Source organism: Anarrhichthys ocellatus, unplaced genomic scaffold, assembly GCF_004355925.1.
Source record: "Anarrhichthys ocellatus isolate YVR2014 unplaced genomic scaffold, GSC_Weel_1.0 scaffold8, whole genome shotgun sequence".
Classification (NCBI taxonomy): Eukaryota; Metazoa; Chordata; class Actinopteri; order Perciformes; family Anarhichadidae; genus Anarrhichthys; species Anarrhichthys ocellatus.
In genome coordinates this window covers 7,582,612-7,604,775 of record NW_022280038.1, presented here as the reverse complement: position 1 = coordinate 7,604,775, position 22,164 = coordinate 7,582,612, and the positions used below count along the sequence as shown (strand labels likewise).

The 22,164-nt window shown below is 41.7% G+C and overlaps 1 protein-coding gene across 2 annotated transcripts in view; it reads right to left on the bottom strand.

The window, feature by feature from the left end:
* Positions 1 to 22,164, bottom strand: part of fbn1 (fibrillin 1) — a 58,553-nt gene that overhangs the window by 20,880 nt on the left and 15,509 nt on the right. For both annotated transcript variants that reach the window (XM_031848253.1, XM_031848252.1), the window contains 27 exons: positions 21,682 to 21,834; positions 21,292 to 21,567; positions 19,478 to 19,624; positions 19,269 to 19,388; positions 19,053 to 19,178; positions 17,842 to 17,964; positions 16,751 to 16,873; positions 15,671 to 15,823; positions 15,047 to 15,100; positions 14,793 to 14,918; positions 14,541 to 14,666; positions 14,292 to 14,411; positions 13,850 to 13,987; positions 13,708 to 13,758; positions 13,468 to 13,593; positions 13,136 to 13,363; positions 12,925 to 13,050; positions 11,597 to 11,725; positions 10,204 to 10,329; positions 8,294 to 8,419; positions 8,073 to 8,195; positions 7,110 to 7,235; positions 6,421 to 6,546; positions 2,502 to 2,624; positions 2,131 to 2,253; positions 1,908 to 2,033; positions 141 to 263 (listed from right to left, as the gene is read on the bottom strand). In XM_031848253.1, the coding sequence (XP_031704113.1) occupies positions 141 to 263; positions 1,908 to 2,033; positions 2,131 to 2,253; positions 2,502 to 2,624; positions 6,421 to 6,546; positions 7,110 to 7,235; positions 8,073 to 8,195; positions 8,294 to 8,419; positions 10,204 to 10,329; positions 11,597 to 11,725; positions 12,925 to 13,050; positions 13,136 to 13,363; positions 13,468 to 13,593; positions 13,708 to 13,758; positions 13,850 to 13,987; positions 14,292 to 14,411; positions 14,541 to 14,666; positions 14,793 to 14,918; positions 15,047 to 15,100; positions 15,671 to 15,823; positions 16,751 to 16,873; positions 17,842 to 17,964; positions 19,053 to 19,178; positions 19,269 to 19,388; positions 19,478 to 19,624; positions 21,292 to 21,567; positions 21,682 to 21,834 (3,567 nt within the window). The remainder of the gene's footprint in view (positions 1 to 140; positions 264 to 1,907; positions 2,034 to 2,130; positions 2,254 to 2,501; positions 2,625 to 6,420; positions 6,547 to 7,109; positions 7,236 to 8,072; positions 8,196 to 8,293; positions 8,420 to 10,203; positions 10,330 to 11,596; positions 11,726 to 12,924; positions 13,051 to 13,135; positions 13,364 to 13,467; positions 13,594 to 13,707; positions 13,759 to 13,849; positions 13,988 to 14,291; positions 14,412 to 14,540; positions 14,667 to 14,792; positions 14,919 to 15,046; positions 15,101 to 15,670; positions 15,824 to 16,750; positions 16,874 to 17,841; positions 17,965 to 19,052; positions 19,179 to 19,268; positions 19,389 to 19,477; positions 19,625 to 21,291; positions 21,568 to 21,681; positions 21,835 to 22,164) is intronic.

The window sequence follows — 22,164 nt, the reverse complement described above, 5'->3', positions numbered from 1 at the left end:
ATCTCAGAGGGGATATGAGAGCTGTTCACTGCTGTTGCTCCATTTCTTTTACATTTAAAAAAAAATCTCCTCAGCCCATTGGGGCATAAACAGAGCATCATTGGGGCTGGCAGCTTGACTGGTGTGTCGACTAGTCTTACCTGTGCAGTTGCCTCCACTCCTGTCCAGTTCATAACCAATGTTACATTCACATCTAAAAAGTCCTGGGATGTTCTGGCAACGTCCATTGACACAGATGTCATCAAAGGTACATTCGTCTATGTCTGTAAAATAGAGAACGTTAGAGAGAGAGAGAGAGAGAGAGAGAGAGAGAGAGAGAGAGAGAGAGAGTGTGATAAAGAAGGAGAGAGAGGCCCAGCTGTGAGGGATTAGTGGATCATGGGATCATTGTGGAAAATTGGCAGCCAGCAATAGGAAGTGAAGGCCGCTCACCTTTGCGAAAGAATGACAGTTCTGGGGCAAAAAAAAATGCCCAGACAGACACACACATACACTATCAGAGCAGCAGCCAAGGTTATGAAATTGTGCTCTTCCACATCATCAGACTCTGCACAAATCATTACTGTCCAGTGCTGCCTGAGCTGAGACAGGCAGGACTGGACAGGTTATTTCAGGATGTTAGACACATCAGCACAATGAGGTCAGTCTGCTGCTCATTCGATTGAATCCAGCAATGTCTTATCACTGGAAGCATGAGTCACACTCGTCTTCTACCAGTCATAAATGTGCTCATTGTGTGGACGCTACAGTAATTTAGCTAGACAGATCTACTGTCTGTGGGATATTGAAATAAGGCAAACCTGAATTGCAGGTAAGCATATCACCAATGTCTTTAATCCAGAGATGTGTCTTAAAGGTTCAGCAATATCTCAAAAAAGAACTTGAAAAGAATAAAAGACAGTTTCTAGACCAATGTAAACATCAGTTCAGCCAGCAGGATGTCAGAAATTAGATTCAGACCACATGGCCTTTTGTTACCACTGTATTCTGTAGCCTTTGTAAGTCTGTACAGCGTATAGACAGACTTTTTGCACAATAAATGTTAAATAGAAATAAACTTGCCTTAAATACAATGACAATTTGCACTTTAGGGGAGCAAAAATCTTTGGGCGTGAATTTCTATGGTGCAAAAAAGAGTTCCTTTCACCCAGTCCATTGTTTATCTGTATCAGGAAAAATCACAGACCTTTATCACTCTAAACTGTATAACATGGACATGAGCCAATGAAGGGAATGTTTAATTAACTCAAGACAAAACTAAAGTCAGTGCCCACTCAACCTCGTGTCTGAGTGTTAAGAAGGCTAAACGATTGCATGGTAATGTTAGCTAACTAGTGTTCTCACCTTTAAGCTATTTCCTCATGCTGCTCAACCAAACACAGAGTAACATGAGTGAAAATAGGTTAAAAACAGGAAAAATAGACTATGAAAAAAGATTAATACAAATATTTACACATAGTCTATGTTTGGGACAAAAGCAGAATTACATTGACAGTGAACACATTAGCTAAAATAACATTATCTAACAAGAAACGTTTGGACAGCAAGGTTGTCATCAGCCGATGTCTGCTATTTTAACCCTCAAACTAAAAAAAACTAAAAATATTTGACCGACCACCAAACCAACAACCAAATTTCTCTAAAGTTGTCAGTCTCTTTGTTCTCATAACTAAAACCACTTGGCCGCTGAGCTCATTGTGTGCTTCCTATCTCGATCTCATGAGTGCCATTTGAAGGCAACATCTGTTTGGATCATTTGTTTCTCCAAACAGGGAAACAAACAACCATTCATTAGAGTAGCCGAACACCAGGCCTGTTTGAATCACTCAACCTAATTTAGGATGTGGGCACCAATTCAAAGGTCTGGAACCAACATAGTCAGGAATAGCAGTGTTGTATTGTTTTACCCTCGCAGGCCTTTCCTTCAGGAGATGGGATGAAGCCCATGTCACATTCACAGCGGAAGCCTCCTGGCATGTTCAGACAGTGGCCACTCTCACACAGGTTGCCGTTCTCTGCGCACTCATCGCTGTCTGTAGGGGTGATCAAACACACATTCACAGTCCGTATACACACAATGCATTAGTGTATCTTTTAAAAAAGCAATACATGTGGTTTTAGAAGTGTGACCTGAGCAGTAGAATCCATCTCCAGAGAATCCATCCTTGCACGCACAGCGATATGAGCCCATGGTGTTGAGACAGTCAGCGTTGTTGCTGCACATGTGTGTCCCATTGGAGCACTCGTCTAGGTCTGAAACACAACAAAGTCCCATAACATGTATGCACGTGGAAACTACTTCATCCAAAAAATTGCTTTTGTCATGCCAGAGTATTTGTAACCTTTTGTTTTGGTTGCTAAATCAAAAACAGTGAGATATTCTCACATCAGCTTTCTAGGATAGTGCCAAAATGTTAAAGAAATGTCTATTCCTTTTATGAGATCGATGGAGCCATTGAGTGGCAGCATTTACCTGTGGGGTTAAAGGCCATCAGCCTTACCTGTGCATTTGAGGCCGTCGCCAATCCATCCTGGAGCACAGTTGCATTTGAAGCCGCCAGCTGTGTTGGTGCAGGTAGCATGTCTGTCACAGTTATGTGCTCCGATCTCACACTCATTGACATCTGAAATAGAGGAAAAAAACGAGGGGCCATGTAAAGAAAAATGGGCAGTGCTCTGATGGTCTGATAATTTGGGTCGGCATTCTCAGTCCAGTGGGGTTCTTGGCATTGTGGGGCGAGTTGATGCTTGGTTTGAATTGCATACAGACAGCAGCAGGAGACGACGGGACTAAGTCTTTCTGGGTCACTGTCTCCGCCATGTATTTCAGAGCAGAAGGCAAAGAGACATTCTCATGATCTCCAATACTAATAGCCTTCCTGCAGAGGTTTAATGAGCAGACCCCGTCTCTGGATTTTCATTGTGCAAGTGTGTCCGGGGAGCTATGAAGAACGCCAAGAGGGAGAACGATATCCTAACGCTAAGGCCTTGTTCTGTCTGCTCAGTCTGAACTAGTATTTCTGAGGTTATTTTAGGCAAAGATTTCCCTCTTTGCACACAGACCCCCAGAACCTCTCATATGAGGCTTTTATAACAGCCCTCTTTTAGTGCTCATGTTTGGTTTTCTCACCACCCCAGATGTCAAGTTTGGAAATGTAATCTTTCCCAAATATAATTTCTATAAAAATGCGATGTGGTAACGTGCCAACTCTACAAATAAACATTCCTTCACGCAAAACCATTAAAATTATATCTGAACTCTGGATGAAATATTGAGGCACTTAGCAGATAATGCGGTTATAAAAGTACCTCTCTATATGGGCTAACCTATTGTATCTGGTCATGGACTCTAATAAATGAACAACAGCAATTAATGGGAACAATTAAATTGGCTACTATTAAAATCTGCCCTGCCCATGAAGTTGTTTACATTCTGTCCGGCGTAACCAATAAGATTTCCATGAAGCAGCTGGCGGTGACGAGATACTGTGAATGTGGCTCTGCAGCTCTTGTTCTTCAAGCAGTTCTGACATTATCAACTACATGGGACAATGGAAAAAGCCTGTATGGTGTTACAACAATGACGACTGCTAATATGAGTCAAAACAACCCTGTGAAAACTGACCAACACAATGTCTTTCCCCGTGTTACAGCTTTGATAGAGAGATTGTGCAAATTTGTGTGTGAATGTGTGTGTCCCTGTACATCAAGGGAAGCCATGCCATGAACTCGATCAAGATGTTAAGACTTATCAGCCAATGCGACGCACCCCTCTCTGTGTGTCTGTCTTTGTGAGGGTAGTAATTCAAAACACTGTCAATTAGAGATTACTGCTGCTGGTTTACAGTCTTCCTGAGGAGAGGGTACGGTATATTTACACTACATTTGATGACGGGGTTAATATGAGGGCTGGTAGCAAACAAATCTCCCTGGATTACAGACGGAATTAAAGATAATTTCCCACCAAGCCTTTGATGACAGAGAGAGCACAACAAACAGACACAGGTTCTCTTGTGGAAATGTAAAACGCAAACAGGGGTTGTTGTCAGCGGTCACAGCTGGTGTCAAAGAGGAGGCTTGATTTGACTATGGCGAATGTTTGACAGATGAAGGGCAAAAAAGGATATAAAAGGGAAAACAAAGAATTACACATCTGCCTACCTGGCTGTCCAGCTGTCTCCTAGTCTGTATGCCTGCCTGATTACCTGTGTATCTGTTTGTCCTTCTGTCTATATGTCTGCCTGCCTGTCTTGCTCGATGTCTAAATGCCTGCTAGTATGGCTGCCCTCCTGACAGCCCTGAAGTAATAGCTATACACTACAAAATAGATAGAAATTCTAACGATCTGCTGATCCAAGCCATATTAAACACATTAAATAATCCCATTTTACTAAATTTGAAGGCTCCCCTCGCTATTTGTGTTTCATCCCTGACGAGCCCCTTTCCACTGTTTCGTCTCTATGTATCTGTTTTGACACAATGAATCCTGACACTGTGTAATTTCTGATAAACTACAACATCTGTGGCCACAAGACAACAGGGAGATAATGGTAAGCATTCAAATGCATTGTAACATTAGCACAAGTCGATAAAGCGGCTTTCACCGCCTACCTGCAAGACATTTCCGCCCCAAAAAAAGCAAATATTGCGCTACGGTCCAAGGCTAACATTAGCTATCTTTAGCCAACATAAGCCACTGGTTGTACCAAACTAAGCAGACTCATTTATAGGGAGACTATGTGGCAATAACCGGACAATGGTAACAAGTAGAGAAGAGTCATTAAGTTAACAAACTGAATCAGTAATGTCGGTTACACAACTATATAATCGAATATTAAAAGTAACCACTAAGGATCTAACATTAGCTAACTTTAGCCAACATAAGCTACAGGTTATACCAGACAAATTAGACTGGAAGCAAAACTTGTTTTTTTACTGCTTTTGAGCTTAACTTTTAATTTTTAAGAGGAAGATTGTGGTATGTATTATGCTCAAAATGTTTGACAGTTTAGTCATTTAGCTTTAAGATGACAAAGTCAACACGATTAAGCTTTCGCCCTGATCCTCTCTTTAAAGTTAGGACACTCCCAGCCTTGTAAACTCCCCCAGCACATCTCCACCCAGTCCTAACTTTCTATTACACACGCAAGGACATAAAACTCCGTAAGTGTACATACAAACACTGACTCCATGCCTGCCCACTGAGTTGTCAGTGTTGTAGTGTGTAATAAATAAAAAGAGAAATAATTATTGTGGGAGATTCATCCACAGCTGGATCAGATCTGAGCTTGAGAGCACCACTTACTCATTAACACTCACACACACGCAAGAAGATTTAATCCACGCATACCAACGTGGTCACGTGAAGCTTTTCGACAATGACAACACATTTCTTATTCATTTTTCGTCTGAATTGAAAGCGGATCCGACCCAAATAGACTAGCAGGTTTTGTTCACTTGTCTATAACAAGACATCCTGCCTGCCTGAGAGGAATTAGTGTCTTGATACCTTGGTATTCTGGGGCTGAAATTCCAAACCTGTGAATCAGCACCGGCTGCTTTACTGCAACCCCAGCTTTCTCAAAACAAGTGAAATACTGTATGGACATTTTAATGCGAGTAGAATGAGCAAGGGTGTGTGTGTGAGTGAGTTTGAATCATACTTCAGACCTGTTTATTTACGTCTGAAGGAAGACACGCTGCTGCTAACTGTGTGTCTGACTCATTTCGATAACCGAGATGAGGTCAGATAAGATTGCTGAACGAAAACTCTCAACTACCCTTCAATTCCAAACTTTTAAGTGCCCTTGTAAATCAGACTTAACTCTGGCTCGACAAGGAGTGAGTCCAAACTAGCAAAAGGGCTCTACTGGCCGGACGGACTTTGTATTTATGTGTTCTGGAGCCCTTTCAGGTGATTGCATGCTGCAGAACTCTTCCAACCATCACGTAATGTTTAACTGACCTTAATGAAAGAGCAACAAAGGAATAAACAAAGGTGCGATGTGATGCATGCATCTGACAGAAGACAGTGACCTCACTGCTCCTGCAGCAGTTGCTAGTAGCCCGTGTGAGTGTGTGTGTGTGTTAACGACGTTCGTGTGTTTGTGAGCGTGTTTCTCGTCAAGTCAGACAGGAGCTCTTGAATGAGGGTGAGTAATGTTAGAGCGGCTTCTGGTTAGCCAGACATTCTTCGTGCGTCCTCTCATTTCTCACCTCTGTCTTTGAGTTGCTTTCACTCCTGTAGTTTAACAAAACACACACAAACACACACACACACACACACACACACACCTCTCCTTCACCACTTAATCAGCAGCAGCGCTCTACTGACTCACCATCGTTTTCACTCCCATCCATGTTCTTCCACTGACAGGATGTTTTGTTGTGGTTAGGAATGTGTGGGTTTGTTTCGCTCACCTGTGCAGCCTGTGGTTCCCTTGCGGACAGAGTATCCCAGGTCACAGTGACAGATGAAGGATCCCTTCGTGTTCTCACAGTTCCCATTCAGACAGATGTTTGGATTCAGATCACACTCATCCACATCTAGACAGGGAGGGAAGAGAAGAGTGGAACAGAGAAAGAGCAAGAATTTTAACTTGCTAAACACAACTATAATAAAGGAAAAGATCATTACAAATTGATCAAATTCATTTTAGTTTGTAAGATGTGATATATGGAAGTGAGTCACAAAATAATTACATTAAGAACTAAAATAAATGTGTTAACCTTTATAAATACAGCAATAAGAGAGTGTTTGTGCTCACCGATCTAAAAGTCCTTACATCATTGATGGAAGGGTTTTGTTTCCTCGCTCAGTGGAACCAGACTTCTAAATGTCATGCATTCCTCCATGCTCAACCCAAACTAACACAATGTTCACTGTCTTGTAAATCAACAACAACAACATTACATTCTGTTCTCTCTCACACACAGAGTCATAGATCTGAGTCATTAAGTCTTATTCTCATGACTCATATCTTGGATAACCTTTAAGATAATCATTAAGTTTTTTTCAGTAAATCTCTCAGGACCCACTGAATCTAGTAAAAGCCGAGCACCAGAAGAGTGTGATGTTTTATTTCAGGCATAAAATGTGCATCCATTACCCAGGCAGGTCTTCATATCGTCAGATGACATGAAACCGTCGAAGCACAGGCACTGGTATGTCCCTGGAGTGTTGGTACACTGGCCTCCATCACAGACTTCTTGGCTCTCCTCACACTCATCGATATCTGAAGATTGAAGACAGAGAGGCAAATCAAAAATGAAATGTGAGCAGACAAAGTGTAGAGGACAGGAACAACTGTAATGAGTACTGGTAATCCAGGATTGAATGTTGATTTATTATTTACCCCACAGATTTTAATAGAACACATCAAGACCACAACATAAAACAATGTGACTTCAGGGGCATATTCCTCTTTCCTATGTAGGGCAGAATACAGGAGAATACAAGTACATTTACTTTGTCACTCATAAATCAGCACGGTCAATATAGGACACAGCTTTTACAACAATGTTTCAAGTTATTTCAAGCTCTTCTTTTGCACAAACTACTCTGAAATTACCCTTGTAGTGCCTTTGATCTCTGTCTGTATATCTGTCTCTGGTAAATAAAAGAATAGGAATCACAGGAGTCAGTCTACGTACGACACGTGAGGCCTACAGTCATGGAAATGAAATGCCAGGAATCAATAAACAAGCACCATCTACTTATCTATTCTATTTCGTAACATTTTGGATCTAATAGCAAATGATAAGTTGTCAGATTTGGCCTCAACTTTTTTTGTCTGCCGACCAACTTATGTTTTCTTTGAACATGTGCCAGTCAAATCCAAGCAGTGACTGTCTCTGTGTGTTCCTGCTCTTAAATCTGTTCTCTCTAAAAACAACCTTTTAAATTCCTTTAGTACTGCTCCATGTGCAATCTTCTCTCAATCTCAAAAACCTTGATTAAAATAATTTAAAGGTAGTTTTGTTTAGATAACACATCTATTCCAAATTGTAGGGATGAAAAGATGAACTACGACAGAATGACAGACAGAGAGATAAGACACAAAGCTACTTACCTGTGCAGCTTCTCAGGTCGGGCATCAGGGCGTATCCACTGTGGCAGCTGCACTCATAGCTTCCCTCTGAGTTGGTGCAGAAAGTCTCACAGCCACCGTTCTCAATGGTACACTCGTCGATGTCTGAGAGCCAGAAAAACCCACCGTCACATTTAAACTTCAGATGGAATCAAAAGAAACATCTCCGAGAGGAAATGATCAGTAATATGTTGAATACGCACCAACACACTCCAGTCTGTTCTCTGTAGATTTGTATCCCGTGTCGCAGGAACACTGGTAGCGGCCGATCATATTGACACACTGGCCGTTCCTGCACAGCCTGTCACTCAGGTCACATTCGTTGATATCTGTGAAAGAACAAAGCAAATTCAAAGTATTTATAAATAAATAATCAGTACGTATAACCCCCTCATTTTTAAAGCTGAAGGTGCCATCGGCATGTTTGCATGATGGTTTTAATCTTCTTGCAAGTCAGGATGGAATAAATGGAGCAAGTCACATGCTCCTAAATGTCAATCACTTGCCCTTCGAAGTGCCTTTGAGCACGGCACCCACCTACAGTATGGCGTCACCAGCAATTAATTTCATTATCGATTTCCCGGTTGATTGTTTTCTTGATTATTTGATTAATAATTTGGCTCATAATATCAAAAACATTTCACAATTTCACAAAAACCCAAAGTTACAAATGTTACAAAACAGTCCAAACTCAACTCAATAATATTCATTTTAATACTACGGAAACTACTGTTCATATTTTAAATATTAGAACCTTTAATATTATTGCATTTTTTGTCATTTGGCATTGACAAATGATTAATTGAATATCAGAATAGCTGCCTTTAAAGTTTCTGTCGATCGACTAATTGATGATCGTTTCGGCTCTACACTCAGTTAATTGCACCATTAAAACTCTTACAGTGGAGACACGAGTCATACTTCAAGTATAACTTGTGACAGATGTTTCATGATGGATTCAGTACTTAATGATGATATATAGGACCTTTCCAACAAAGAATCTGACATCATTAGGCACACTGTATCACACCCATCTCTGAAATATGCTAAATAACCAAGGTTTATTATCACTATCATCATTTTAGCACTTCAACGTGTTACTTCACCAGAGATAATGAAGACCATTGTCTCAGAAGGGATGAGGTGGGCAGTTTTCAGTAATGCTTTCATTGTTTTTATTACTTCTGGGGGGTTAGAAAGAAAATAAATGAGCGTGAAGGGCAGTGGTTGAGCATTAGGTCATGGACTGAATCCTTAATACTCTGAATTAGGTCATCAGAATGACATCCAGTGAATATTGCATGATCAGCGCAATGCAAACTAAACATGGGTTGAGTTGTGAAACTATAGAAAGCACGGGAAAAGTCAGGCGCTACTCTCGTTCTGGTGGAAAGAGTGTGCTGTCGCTACTTTTCCAGTCAACTAGGTGCTCGAGTAATCAAAATGTGAAAAAAAGGAATTCACACAAACTGACTTACTGGAAGAAACTGGTCACTATTGAGCCAACATGTTTCAACAAAGTGTTCACTGGGACGTTTTACAGAAAAGGGGCAACAAGTTGCCCATATATAGACAACAAGATGGCTGAATCTCAATTATCCAATCAGAGCTAGACACATAAAAAAGTTGTCCTCTCAAAAAGAGATTTCTGAATAAAAGTTGTGTATTTAGTCACCGCTTGTCTTTGGTCAGTTTGTCTTTGTTGTTTAGTTGCTGTATGAAGTTTTGTTTTTCTGTTACCTGCCTTTTTTGTACCAGTACGTTTTTTATGAAACTATCTTCATCGTGTCTGTCTGCATTTGTTGGATCCTTCTTGCCCGTGCTGCTTCATCAGCCACAACACTGACACACTCCCACCCCACACAGAGGCAGAAACAGAGGAAGATGGAGTAGGACGAGCCAAAGCTTACTTGTCACTCATACTGTCTCCTCTGAGGCAGCAATTGGACTTACTCATCTTCTTTTTGACCTTCTTTCCTCTCTCGGGAAAATAGAGTTGAAACTATATTGTGCAACACAGATTTCTCAAACAAAGGAGAAAAGCGAGAAGGAGGAAAAAGTTCGGAGACGCTGAGTCTGCTCGACTCTCCTCTCTGACGACCTCATCACTCACCTAGACAGGCCGAGCCATCTTGTGCGATCTCGTGTCCCTCGGGGCAGGCGCACTGGAAGCTGCCCTCTGTGTTTAGACATTCACCTCCACGGCACAGCAGAGGGTTCCTCTCGCACTCATCGATGTCTGATAGTGGACACAAGTAGATATTTATGTTATGTTCAAACTGCAGGCAAATCAGATTTGTTTCTCGAGCGGCCAGAGCGCCAGACTGAGACGCATCTGCAGAATCCTATTTGGAACCGCATTTAAAACCACCTGCAACTGTGATTTAGATCCTGTTTGCAGAAATCCTATTTAATGTGTTGTTTATTTGCTGTTCAGACTTTCTAAAATTAATCTGGATATGACAAAAACCTATTTGAGCTGGCAGTCTGAACAAGGCCTTAGTGTTAGAGTTCAGCAGCTTCATGGCTGGAAGTGATGTTAAGAAGCTAGATTCATGATGGTAACAACGATAAAGTGTTTGGTAAAAAGGTCTATAATTATTTCACATGTTAGTTATTTTTGTTCGCCTGCTAGCCCAGTCAGTACCAACATCTTATGACTGCAAACCCGTCTGCATTAGTTCCATTCCTTTATGCTTTTTCTTTTGCCACAGCTTGCAAGTAAATTTTGTCGTGCCAATTTTGGTCTAAAGGCAGCTTTAGGCCGACAAAAGTATTGAGACTCTCCATTTTGTGTGTACAACTTCTCCTAAGAATTGAATCAAACGGCAACAACGACGAACCAGAACAGAAATAGAACGTTAAGTATTTTCTCAGATGGCAGAACATTAGGACTTGTACTGTAGCTGCATATGAAAATCATTGCGTGTCCCTCACATGCAGGTCAAGTATGTAATAAAGAACAATTATCTTTTAAGACTTTATGGAGCAGTTATTCAAAGTGATTGTGACGAGACTTTGGCTGCACAGACTAGACCCCTTTCAACACCCAACAGGGGTTTAAATGAAGTCAGTTTAATTCTCCGTCTTTCTCTCACACACACACACATATATATATATATATGTACAAATGCACACAGCCTGCAAATTTGAGATTACATCAGCCGTCTAAACAGTGAGCCCCGTGTCTGGCATGTTAGCCTAAGCACCTCATCCAGAGGGAGTGTGGAGGAGATGGCCGGGTTGTGAGGCAGGTCTTCCCTATACTTGGAGACCTTTATAGGTTGGCAAAGCTGTCTGCTCTTTAGATGTTGCCCATTTAACAGGGTGCGTGAGAGAGTTGTTAAGAAGATCAAGTTTCTCGCACATGTTCTCACAGACTAAATGATTTCATATGAAAGAGTGCTGTCTCTGCATGTAGCGGTACCAAATCACCTCCCGCTGAATATTCAGTGTAGGTGTTTTTAGCGTCTGCAGGTGTCGGTGTGTGAGGATTCGCCACTCACCCATGCAGTTTTTCATCATCATGAAGCCACTCTCATAACCTTTGAAGCACTCGCATTTAAAATCTCCGACTGTGTTGATACATCTGCCCTGTCCACACAGGTCCGGAGAGATGTGGCACTCGTCAATGTCTGCAGGACAGGAACGCAACAAAACTCAGCAAGGTAGAACTTCTCTTTAAAACACCATTAACATTCCCACATGCAGAGAAAAACATTTAGAGAGCGCCCTGGATTCATTACAAATATAGAGAGATACAAATTTTAAAAAAACATGATGAAACATTTGTTTTGTAGATATTTTCAACTCTGTAACTAAGAACAAAGAAGTGAGGAACTGATAACATAAGTAGCAAAAAGCAATGACGCTAAGGTACAAAATATGAATATAAGTCAAACCAAGCGAAAAAGCACAAAAGGTTACAACAAAGAAAGGTTGTAAAATGAGATAAAGAGGTGAATTTATGGAGGACTTAGGCAGCCTTAGCTCTTCAAGCAGATTCTTCCAAAGTCTAAAGCTAAAGAACTGATCCCCTTTGAATTGAATCCACATTCTGAAACACTCAATACAAAGACTCTCTGCTGGGATCTCACTCATATGGGGTTAAAAGGCCTCAGATATAATTTACTTACTGAGACCATATACATTATTTCAAAATAAAGCCATGACACTGGCATTTAAAGCTAAAATGATGTGTGCACATTTCACCAGAGCAGTAATGCAGACTACAGGGACCAGCTCCAACAAGTCCAAAGCAGCCATACTCTCATTAGACTGAATGAGCTGAGTGTGGGCAATGGCTTTACACCACCACCACAGTACTGTGATTAGCCTTGGCAGAGGGATTCAGAGAGGGGACTGATGAAGAATGACTCAACTGGTACATTTACAATGGAGCTGAGATATTAAGCAAACTTTCCAGCCAAAAATAGCAGCTAGTACATGTATATCAGTTTTTATATTATTGGCAATGTGAACAGCTCATTCCAGAAGAGCTTCAAATTATTTTGGTAAAAATAATGATTTTTAATCAGTTAAGTATTTTTCAATGTGTTGTTTAGCCTATAAAATGTCAGAAAATAGTGAAATATGCCAATCACAATTTTTCCAGAGTCATAGTTAACATCAAATTGCCCCAAAACTCAAAGAGATAAAAATAACAATGGTATAAAACAGAGATCCTTACAATTCTGAAGCTGGGACCAGCAGATGTTTGATATTTTTGCTTGATAAATAACTAAAATGATGAATCAATTATCAACTTGTTGTTGATTAGTTTCCTTGTCGACTAGATGACAATTAATCGTCTAATTGCTTCAGTACTACTCACCAGTGCAATTCCTCTCATCAGAGTCCAGAGCATAGCCGCCATCACAGCGACACCGGAAGCTCCCGATGGTGTTTCTACACCTTCCATTTGAGCACAGGCTGTTTATCATCCTGCATTCATTTAAATCTGAGGGAAGGAGCAGAGGGTTGACGACAGGTGAGAGACCATTAATGAAACAACCCACGCAGTCTGTCTGTGGAGGGTGCGGTACCTTTGAGGAAGGGTCTGCCATTGATGAAGTCCCCCCTGTGCGAGAAGCCTGGGCCACGTGGACAGAGCTGGGCATATTCTGGAGTGCCCCTCTCCGGACACTCGTCACACTCGGGGCCCCAGGCTACACCCACTGAGCAGCAGCAGGCATCCACACGCTGCTTCCCTGAGATGGGAGCCCCACAGCGCTCATCGTCATGGGTGAGGTAACAATGCTCCATACGCAGGTCTGGAAGTCACACGTACAGTATATTACATGCATTTGTAGTAAAGTGGTGTAAATGACACATTTAACAGATGACATCAATTCCACTACACGTGGACAGTACCCACCAATGCACGTCCTGCCGCTCACGTCAACAGTCATTCCTGGAGGGCACTGGCAGAAGAAGGAGCCCGGTGTGTTGATGCATTTGCCATTGATACACACTCCGGGAAACACTTGACACTCGTCCACATCTGACAGTCGGCAGAGAAAATAGAGCAACATCAACAGCAGGTCCAGTGTTTCAAATTACTAAAACGAGATACAAGTGCATCTCTGGTTCTAAACGGAATCAAAGCAGACCTTACCTTCACAGACATTTCCTTTGACTCTGGCAAAGCCTTTACCGCAGATTGGATCTGAAAAAGAAGGGCACCCAATAAAATGTCAGTCAATGCAGGTATGTGGTTTACTAAAATGTGCAAAAACGGTGCATGTTGATCATCTCACCTTTTTCACATTTGGCACACGGACTGTTCCAGGCTTCTCCCAGTGTGGAGCAGCAGTGGGACTTCAGTGTAGCCCCGTTGATGTTGACCTCACAGCGATTATTGACTATCTTCAGCCAGCAGGTGCTCTTAGTAGTCTCTGTTTTAATGAAACAACCCTTATAGTCACTTGACATTCAGTTATGTGGAATTAAATAACACGTGGGTCAACATGTTGAATATAGATCTTTGATGCCAAAGGTCTGTATTTAATTAGTTGAATCAATTAATCTTCATAGCTGTTCTTAAATAAAAGGGAGTGCTGAATGGCTTACTTGTAGTCAACTTGCCCTAGACAGGACAACCAGTCTCTCCTGGCTTCACTATGAGCTTATTTCATTCAAGTGTGACAGTGCTGGTAGAGCATTTGACCCAACTCTTCTCACAACACGATGCTCACTCACCGATACACTCCATCCCAGTGCTGTCCAACGAACTGCCGAGTGAACACAAACACACAAAGGACCCTTGGCTGTTCCTACAATCTCCATTAACACAGGGGCTAGACAGACACTCATCCACATCTGTGGGAGACAAAAAACAAACAACAGATCTGTTTTTCCCAATTTGGTCATTTCTTATCCATCTGATATAGCAGCCGTGCAGTGAGGAAGTGACATTGTGCTGTACAACAGAATGAATGAGTCTCTGACCCGTGCAGACGTCTGTCTCAGGATCGAAAACGTATCCTTTGGGACACTGACAGGTGAAACTGCCTGGCGTGTTCCTGCACAGACCGTTTTCACACAGCTGCCTGTTCATCAGACACTCATCAATATCTGAGGGAAAAACACATACAGAGAGAGAGAGAGACAGGATGACTTTCCTCAAACTGGCTTTTGATATGAGGGCTATATGCTTTCATTTTCAAAGAGGACGAGGACATAAAGGAGCAGTTAACCTACCGACACAGTTTTTGCCCGTCAGGTCTACCTCAAAGCCTTCATTGCAGGTGCATTTGTAGGACCTCAACATGTTCTCACACACCCCATTCTGGCAGATGTCTGGGTCGAGGGCGCACTCGTTAATATCTGAGAAGGCAAAGAATAACCTGTTGAACGTCACAGTATGAAAAGACCTTACCACCAGTAATAACCGGTGATAATTTAATTTAGGTTTAATATCAATGGAAGACCCACGACGAGCTTGCGTTCGTTACCTCTTGCATCGCCGCTTATGCCAGGGCCACTGGGGCACAGAGCCAGGAACTCAGCTGCAACAAAACATATATATATTTGATAAAAAAGAAGAAATACCAGCTTTTTGAGAAAATATCACATTTGCCAAAATTCAAGAAATCTCAAAGCAAAACATTTAATACCATGTCATTATCCATTTCCATGCTTTGTCATTTAGCCAAGATGTATATAAAACCGTCTCCTTAATGTGGTGGAGCTCTGGCGTCTTTTGATACAGAAACTTTAATTGGCAGGACTAATGACAAGTGACTGGATGACGTGTGTGTTCGTTTGTGCGTGCGTGTGTGTGTGTGTTTGGAGGCTGTCAATGTCTCCTAACTGTGGGTGTCTCTGTCAAGCAAGTTAGCCATGACTTCATCACCGCTATTCTGTCATTTGTGAAATCCAAGCTACAATGTCAGAGAACACGAAGCATTTGATCTGGTCATCCTGACTTTGACAGGTGTGTTTTGAATTAAACACAAGTGTGCATGTGTGTGTGTGTGTGTGTGTCTGTGTGTGTGTGTATGTGTGTGTGTGTATGTGTGAGGCGGCAGGAGGTGGCTCCATATGTGTAAAAGGCGGGGTGATTCTAGTATCCGTACCAGAGGTTTGTGGTGGGCAGGGTTGGCAGGGCTCTCCGTAGGAGTAATCTGTGCTGGCACAGCAGCACTCCGACTTGGTCACAGATCCAAATAAAGGCCTAACACACTGCCCTCGCTTGTAGCCACCATAACATGAACTGCGCATATGTGTATCTGTTTTGGACAAAAAAAAAAGACAAGAGTGTGTGCGAAACAGAGATGAGGCAAAAGATCTGGAAAGAGGCTAGAGACAGAACGAAGGAGAGAGACAGGGAGGCAAGAGTCCGTAGCTCCAAAAAAGCAACAACACTGGCAAAACAAATGGTTGTTCCCTCTCCATAATATCCAGGGATTTGAAGCATTCTTCTGCGCTGATATCATCCAGACGAAGAACTCACCCAGAACTAACAACAGCATTTCAACACTTTCCACTCAATACACAAAGAAATTTGGGAGAATATACTGTAGGAATGTTGAAAATAGAGGCATAAACAGATCTGCTCTCGGAGTCCCAGTCCAGGAGATTAGAGCCCAAGGAGGCAGGAAAACATTCATCAACACATGCTCATTAATGATAGTCAGCATATGTTTGCAACAGGGATGAGCTGTTGGTCAAGTTTATTACAACGCGATTATTCTCTGCTTGCTCACATTCGGTTTTGTTTATTTAATCACTTGACTGGAAAATGCTTGTGTTGTGGTTATTCTGGGTAAAATGTGAAGACAGCAGTGAGATAAATCCTTAAAAGTTTGCTCACTCTGAGCTTGCAGTTACTTAAAAAAGTAGGAACAACATTTTGATCACCAATGCAGGAATTTACAAGAATCTTAAGCATATGTGCTAGCAGGAAACTGCTGGAAGTACCAATTATTTCCCAAAGTATTCAATTAAGTTCTTAAACACACATGTTGCAAAAAATAAAATAGAATAACTTAATTTTCATCTTCTCCATGCAACAATAGAGAACTTTTAGCCAGACTCAAACAAGGGGACACATGCCGGAGATAAAACAAAGAAGTTTTTGTTTTGTGTGATTACTGTTTGCCATGGTATCCAAAATGAACACATGAACCGTTCCTGGAAACACAACATTTACTCACCAACACAGACCCGTCCATCCAGGCCCACTGCCATCCCAGCCATACACTCACAGCGGAAGGATCCCTCCGTGTTGACGCAGTGGCCGTTCATACACATGCCTGGAGTCTCACACTCATCAATGTCTAAAAACAGATACAGCAAAATCAGTCCTTTGTTTACTTTTCTTTACAAGATGAATGTTATGAAGCTCCAATTTCCTGCTTAAGCATTATTAAAGTCCTCAGGTGCTTGATTCATTAAAACCAATTGAGCCAAAACTGCTGCACAGTTTCAATTTTACGACCTCAGCTAAGAAAACATTCTGTTCCTTTCCTCTTGATCCCAGCTGCGTATTACAATAATTATCCTAATGAGCGTAAACAATGATATGGTATGCAAGCATAACTGTGTTTTTATGTGTGCTCTGTCTGGTTGTGTTGGGAACAGACAGACTGTAGATAGAAATGATGAGGCCCCAGGGCCCCTTTAGACTACACATGTCATTAATGACTGCATACATCAGGACACTTCACCTACACCCTACTCCCCTATTTATTTATTCTACTATGACTTAACCAGGTCAGTGTCTCTGAGGTCAAACGTCTGTATCTGAAGCCGTGTGGAGCAAAATGGCTGCAAAAGATTTGCCTAGTTGGAGATGTATTTCAAACATTACATTAATTAGTCTGTTTTGATGTTGCAAATAAGCTTCCAAACAGCATCTAGTACATATACCATGAATGGTGGATCCTGCTAATCAAACCAGTGTTTATTGTGGCATGTTTTGTTGATTTCAGGAGAAGGCCTAAATCTCTTTTCTCTTTGCATTGAACAGGTTTAGGGAAGGCTGTCTGAATCTGATAACAGGCGTGCCCCAACAGTCTGCATGTCCAGCTGGCCTGCCAGGATTTTGAGGGTGATTTCCAGGCTTTTAGGGGGATTTTTTTGGCTTGCTTGCTACATGCCAGAGAGAAAGCGACCTTACAAACTATCTAAATATGAAGGTCAAAAGAGTAAACTGACTCAAAGTTTCTACTGGTTGAAGTAGCTGGTTACATTAGAACGTAGAGATGTGACTGTAATAATCCGTGGTTCTTTCTGACAAACGCACCTACACACATGCGTCCACTGGTGTCAAGCAGGAATCCAGGTTTACAGATGCATTTGAAGCTGCCATCGTCATTGATACACAATCCATTTAGACACATGTTCCTGATCAGACACTCATCCTGGTCTGTGGATGAACAGAAACAAATTGATAGCTTAATAGCAGTGCTTTTAGGAAAGATACACAGATATACAGAGTGTTTAAAGGCACAACCATGGTTTAGTACATTAACAACAGCTTTCATAATCGTTGACCAGAGACAAACTACACTTCAGTTAACTATATTCTGTCTTGACAATCATATTGTAATAGAACTTGCTTGCTTTAATCAAAGTTATATTGCTGTTCTTTTACCAATGCAGCGGCTATATTCAAAACCCTCCTTCACACATTGGAGAAGTTTCTGCCAAATCATTACACTGGCGAGCTATGTATGCTGTCAGGAAATGAAGTCCAGAGGACAAACACGAGGCAAACATAGGAACCAGGACATTTTGGACAACAAATGTTGCTTTTTAGTAGCCAACCCTTGAATTTTGGATCTTGGCGCATTCTTCAACAAAACAGCAAGTGGAATTTCCAATACACTTGTAATGTAATTCCCATGTGTCAATACTTATTTGACTAGTGTTTGAAGCTGTTCAGAACGGCCACATTGGAAGGCGGGTGAAAGAGACGGTCATCATAGAAAGGGAGGATATTGTTTAAAATGGGGATAACTGCGAGCATTTTCTGTCCGGGAGGGTATTTATAAACAAGTTCTAAAGCAATTCGACCGTAGTTCTGATATAGAGATATATAAACTGGCCTCTTAGTCTCAACAAAAGGTTTCCTGTGATGGACTACCTATCTGAGGCAAAACTTGCAAGACTTTATAGCAAACTAAAATGAATGGAAACAAATCGATGCCTGCAAGGTAAGAGAAGTAAATACAAATAATATGAAGTCCTTTGGAAAAAGGTTGGTAGTGATTTAAAATGTACATATTTTGTATATTTTGTTAATAGGCTGCAACACACAAAACCACCAGCACGATAATTAAAAAAGCTGTCTATTACGGCACATGCCTCCAACAGGCATTGGTATTAAATCACCACCTCCAACAGATCCACGGTCCATTAAACATAAACATTACACATACTGTGGTTATTACAGAGAACTACCCTTTAAAAATGTCTTAACTCCATGAATGCAGATGTTAGAACTTGACAAACCTCGACAGTTTTTTCCATCTACTGAAATCTCAAATCCAGCGTTGCAGACACAATGGAAGCTGCCCACAGTGTTCACACAGCGGCCGTTGTTGCAGATACGACCGTTGGCCACACACTCGTCCAGATCTGGCGGACACAAACACGTAGCACAGTAAACACATACATCCTCTTAAAGGTGTGTGCACATGTGTGTGTCTGTGTGTGTGTATGCGTAACCTCGGCACTCTGTCCTGGTTGAAGTAGTCTGGAATCCAGCGGGACACTGACAGATGTAAGACCCAGGGGTGTTCACACAATCTCCGTGTGCACACGGGCTTCTCTCGCATTCATCATCATCTGGGGGACAAACGTAAAGCTCACAAACCTTCTTCACCTTTGTGTGCCTCCAGTTTAATGCTTGAGAAACCTGCTCCTCACTCACTTACCGAAGCAATCTCCTCTATCATTCAATTTGAAGCCCATGTTGCACTCGCAGCGATAATCGGTGCCTGGCTTGGGGATACACCTGCCATTCTGGCAGAGGTTACGGTAGGCCTGGCACATGTTGGTGATGTTCTGGGTTTGGATAATACCTGACAAAAACATTCACACAAATAAAATATAATGAGAAATACTGTTTCTTTTTTTGTCTTGTTTTACATTTTTAGGATAATTGGTCAACCGAAATGAACCATACAATATGTCTGAACAAAGTAGGAAAGGAAACGTAATATCTCAACTGCTTGCAAAAGTAAATTGGCATGTCATAAGCACGTAGTCTTGCATTGCCAGATGTACTAAAGTCACTATGATTCTAATTAAGGCAAAAAAGCTCAGAGTTGTTTGAATTTCCTAAGAATAGCCTTAACTTTTCCAAGCGCCCCTGTAAAATGTTGTAAAATGCTGTTGCGGAGGATTTTGCCTAAATAAACTCTTGACATAGTCTGGTCTGCAAACTTGTCAGAAGCTTTTCTTTTTCCGCTTATATACTTTTGTATCTGTTGATACACCAATACCCAAATGAAACGAGCAGCCTTACGTCAGTGCACAATTAGAGTCTTAGTAAAAGTAACCATCATCATGTAGCTCATTAGCTGGAGGGTGTGTGTTGTGATTGCTCAAAACTGGAATTTTGAACATGGCAACAGAAGACCAATGGGTGTTGAGCAGGGGTGGGCAATTATTGTTCCCAAGGGGCCACATGAGTAACAGAGACTGTTGTGGAGGGCCGGACCAATAGACTGAACTCAGTCCTGCTCTATATTACTCCACCTCTTTATAAAAAGTAAATTGTATGGTTCTGATAAGCTGCGAGTGGTAAGAGTAAATATTATGATCAGTGGTGGAATGTAACTAAGTATATTTGCTTAAGTACACAGTCAAAGTACTTTACTTGAGTATTTCCATTTTATTCAACTTTGTACTTCCACTCCACTACATCTCAGAGGGAAATATTGTACTCTTTACTCCACTACATTTGTCTGGCAGCTTTAGTTACTTTGCACATTATCATTTTTCAAAACTTTCCTAACTACCCAAACTGAACAACAGAGTACAAAGGAGTTAAAATGAACTCCACCTTAAACATCTGCAGCAGGAATAATAATCCAAACAAATATACATTTATAATATCCATATATAATAGTACAACACTGACAGGGATCATGTTTCTGATAAATTAGTACTTTAATCACTATTGTTTGTAGTCAATGACCTCATTTTCTGTTTTTCCGTTCAGTGAACGAGTGACTGAAGTCAGGTTGAATGTGTGAGGTGAGATGTGAAGGACAGCTGACAGGTGATCGTCAGTGAGAGAGGATCTGGATCTGGATTGTTAAACTTCATCACGGAGAATGTTTGTTCACATATGGAGGTCGATCCAAAGAGAACCAACATCTTCTGAGCATGTTGCTTTTGCAGCTTAGCTATCAAAGCCTCAGATGTCCGTGTCCGCTCTGCATCACCAACACATCCCAGGTAGCCAAAATGACGTGGCTGAGTCTCGGGATGAATTACGCACACATCCACGAACGTACTAACGTACGTAAATTGAGATAAAAAACAGCAGCAGTCGCCTTCAAAATAAAAGCAATGCAGCTGTATTCCGTGAATGATGTACAATTATTTACGTTTTACTCCTAATTTCCCATTGACGTCCTGTGGGCCGGTCGGTGATAGCCAACGGGACGGATGTGGCGAGTGGGCCGTACAATACATGTACACGTTGTGAACCAAACAAAAGCAGAAAGTAGGAGCGTACCTGGTGGTGGTTGTCCTGGAAATGGAAGTTGTCCTGGATTTTGTCCAGGAAATGGAAAATGTGGAATTTGTCCAGGAATCGGAACATTGCCAGGGCCCTGGATGGGAATGTGACCAGGAAACACTCCAGGTACCTGGCCAGGACCTTGCCCAGGAGTTTGACCAGGATATGGAACTGGGTAGATGCCAGGAAAGTCAGGACTCCCTGGGACATGACCAGGTATCGGCCCTCCACCGTTCCCATCGGGTATCTGGAAGCACAGTTTCTGGTACTCCTCTAAAATGAGCACATGTGGAAAAACAACAGGAGGTTAGCTCTGTGTTGTTGAGGCATTGAGACACATAGATGAGAACAAGAAATTTAAAGCCATGTGATGGTGAGTGACCCCACCTGTTCCACGAATGGGGCACATTTCAGGGGTGGATCCAACAGACCAGCAGCGTCCATTATCACAGCAGCACTGCATTTTGGTCAACAGCTGCGAGTTTTGCTTGGCGCAGCGCCCGTTCAGCAGGCTAGTGTAGCAATACCCACCTCGAGAATCTGTGGGAAACATCACAGCATGAAGTTGACTTAACCGTGCTGTATGGAATATGGCATGTGTTGTCTTCATGTTGAGCATATTGGCACAAGAACAATCACAACGTAGTGGTTGATGCTTCAGATTTTCCATCATTTGGAAGCCAATAGTCATCACTTCCTATTTATGAGAATTTTTCCTACATCCTGCAGTTTCTGGCACTGTGCACTAGCATTACTAACACTCAGGCTCTTTATTAACATAAATATATCATGTCTTGTTTCACACCCAGCCCATCCAGCGTATTCACATGGAGAAACTGACAGGCGACACTACTGATTGCTTGGTTACAT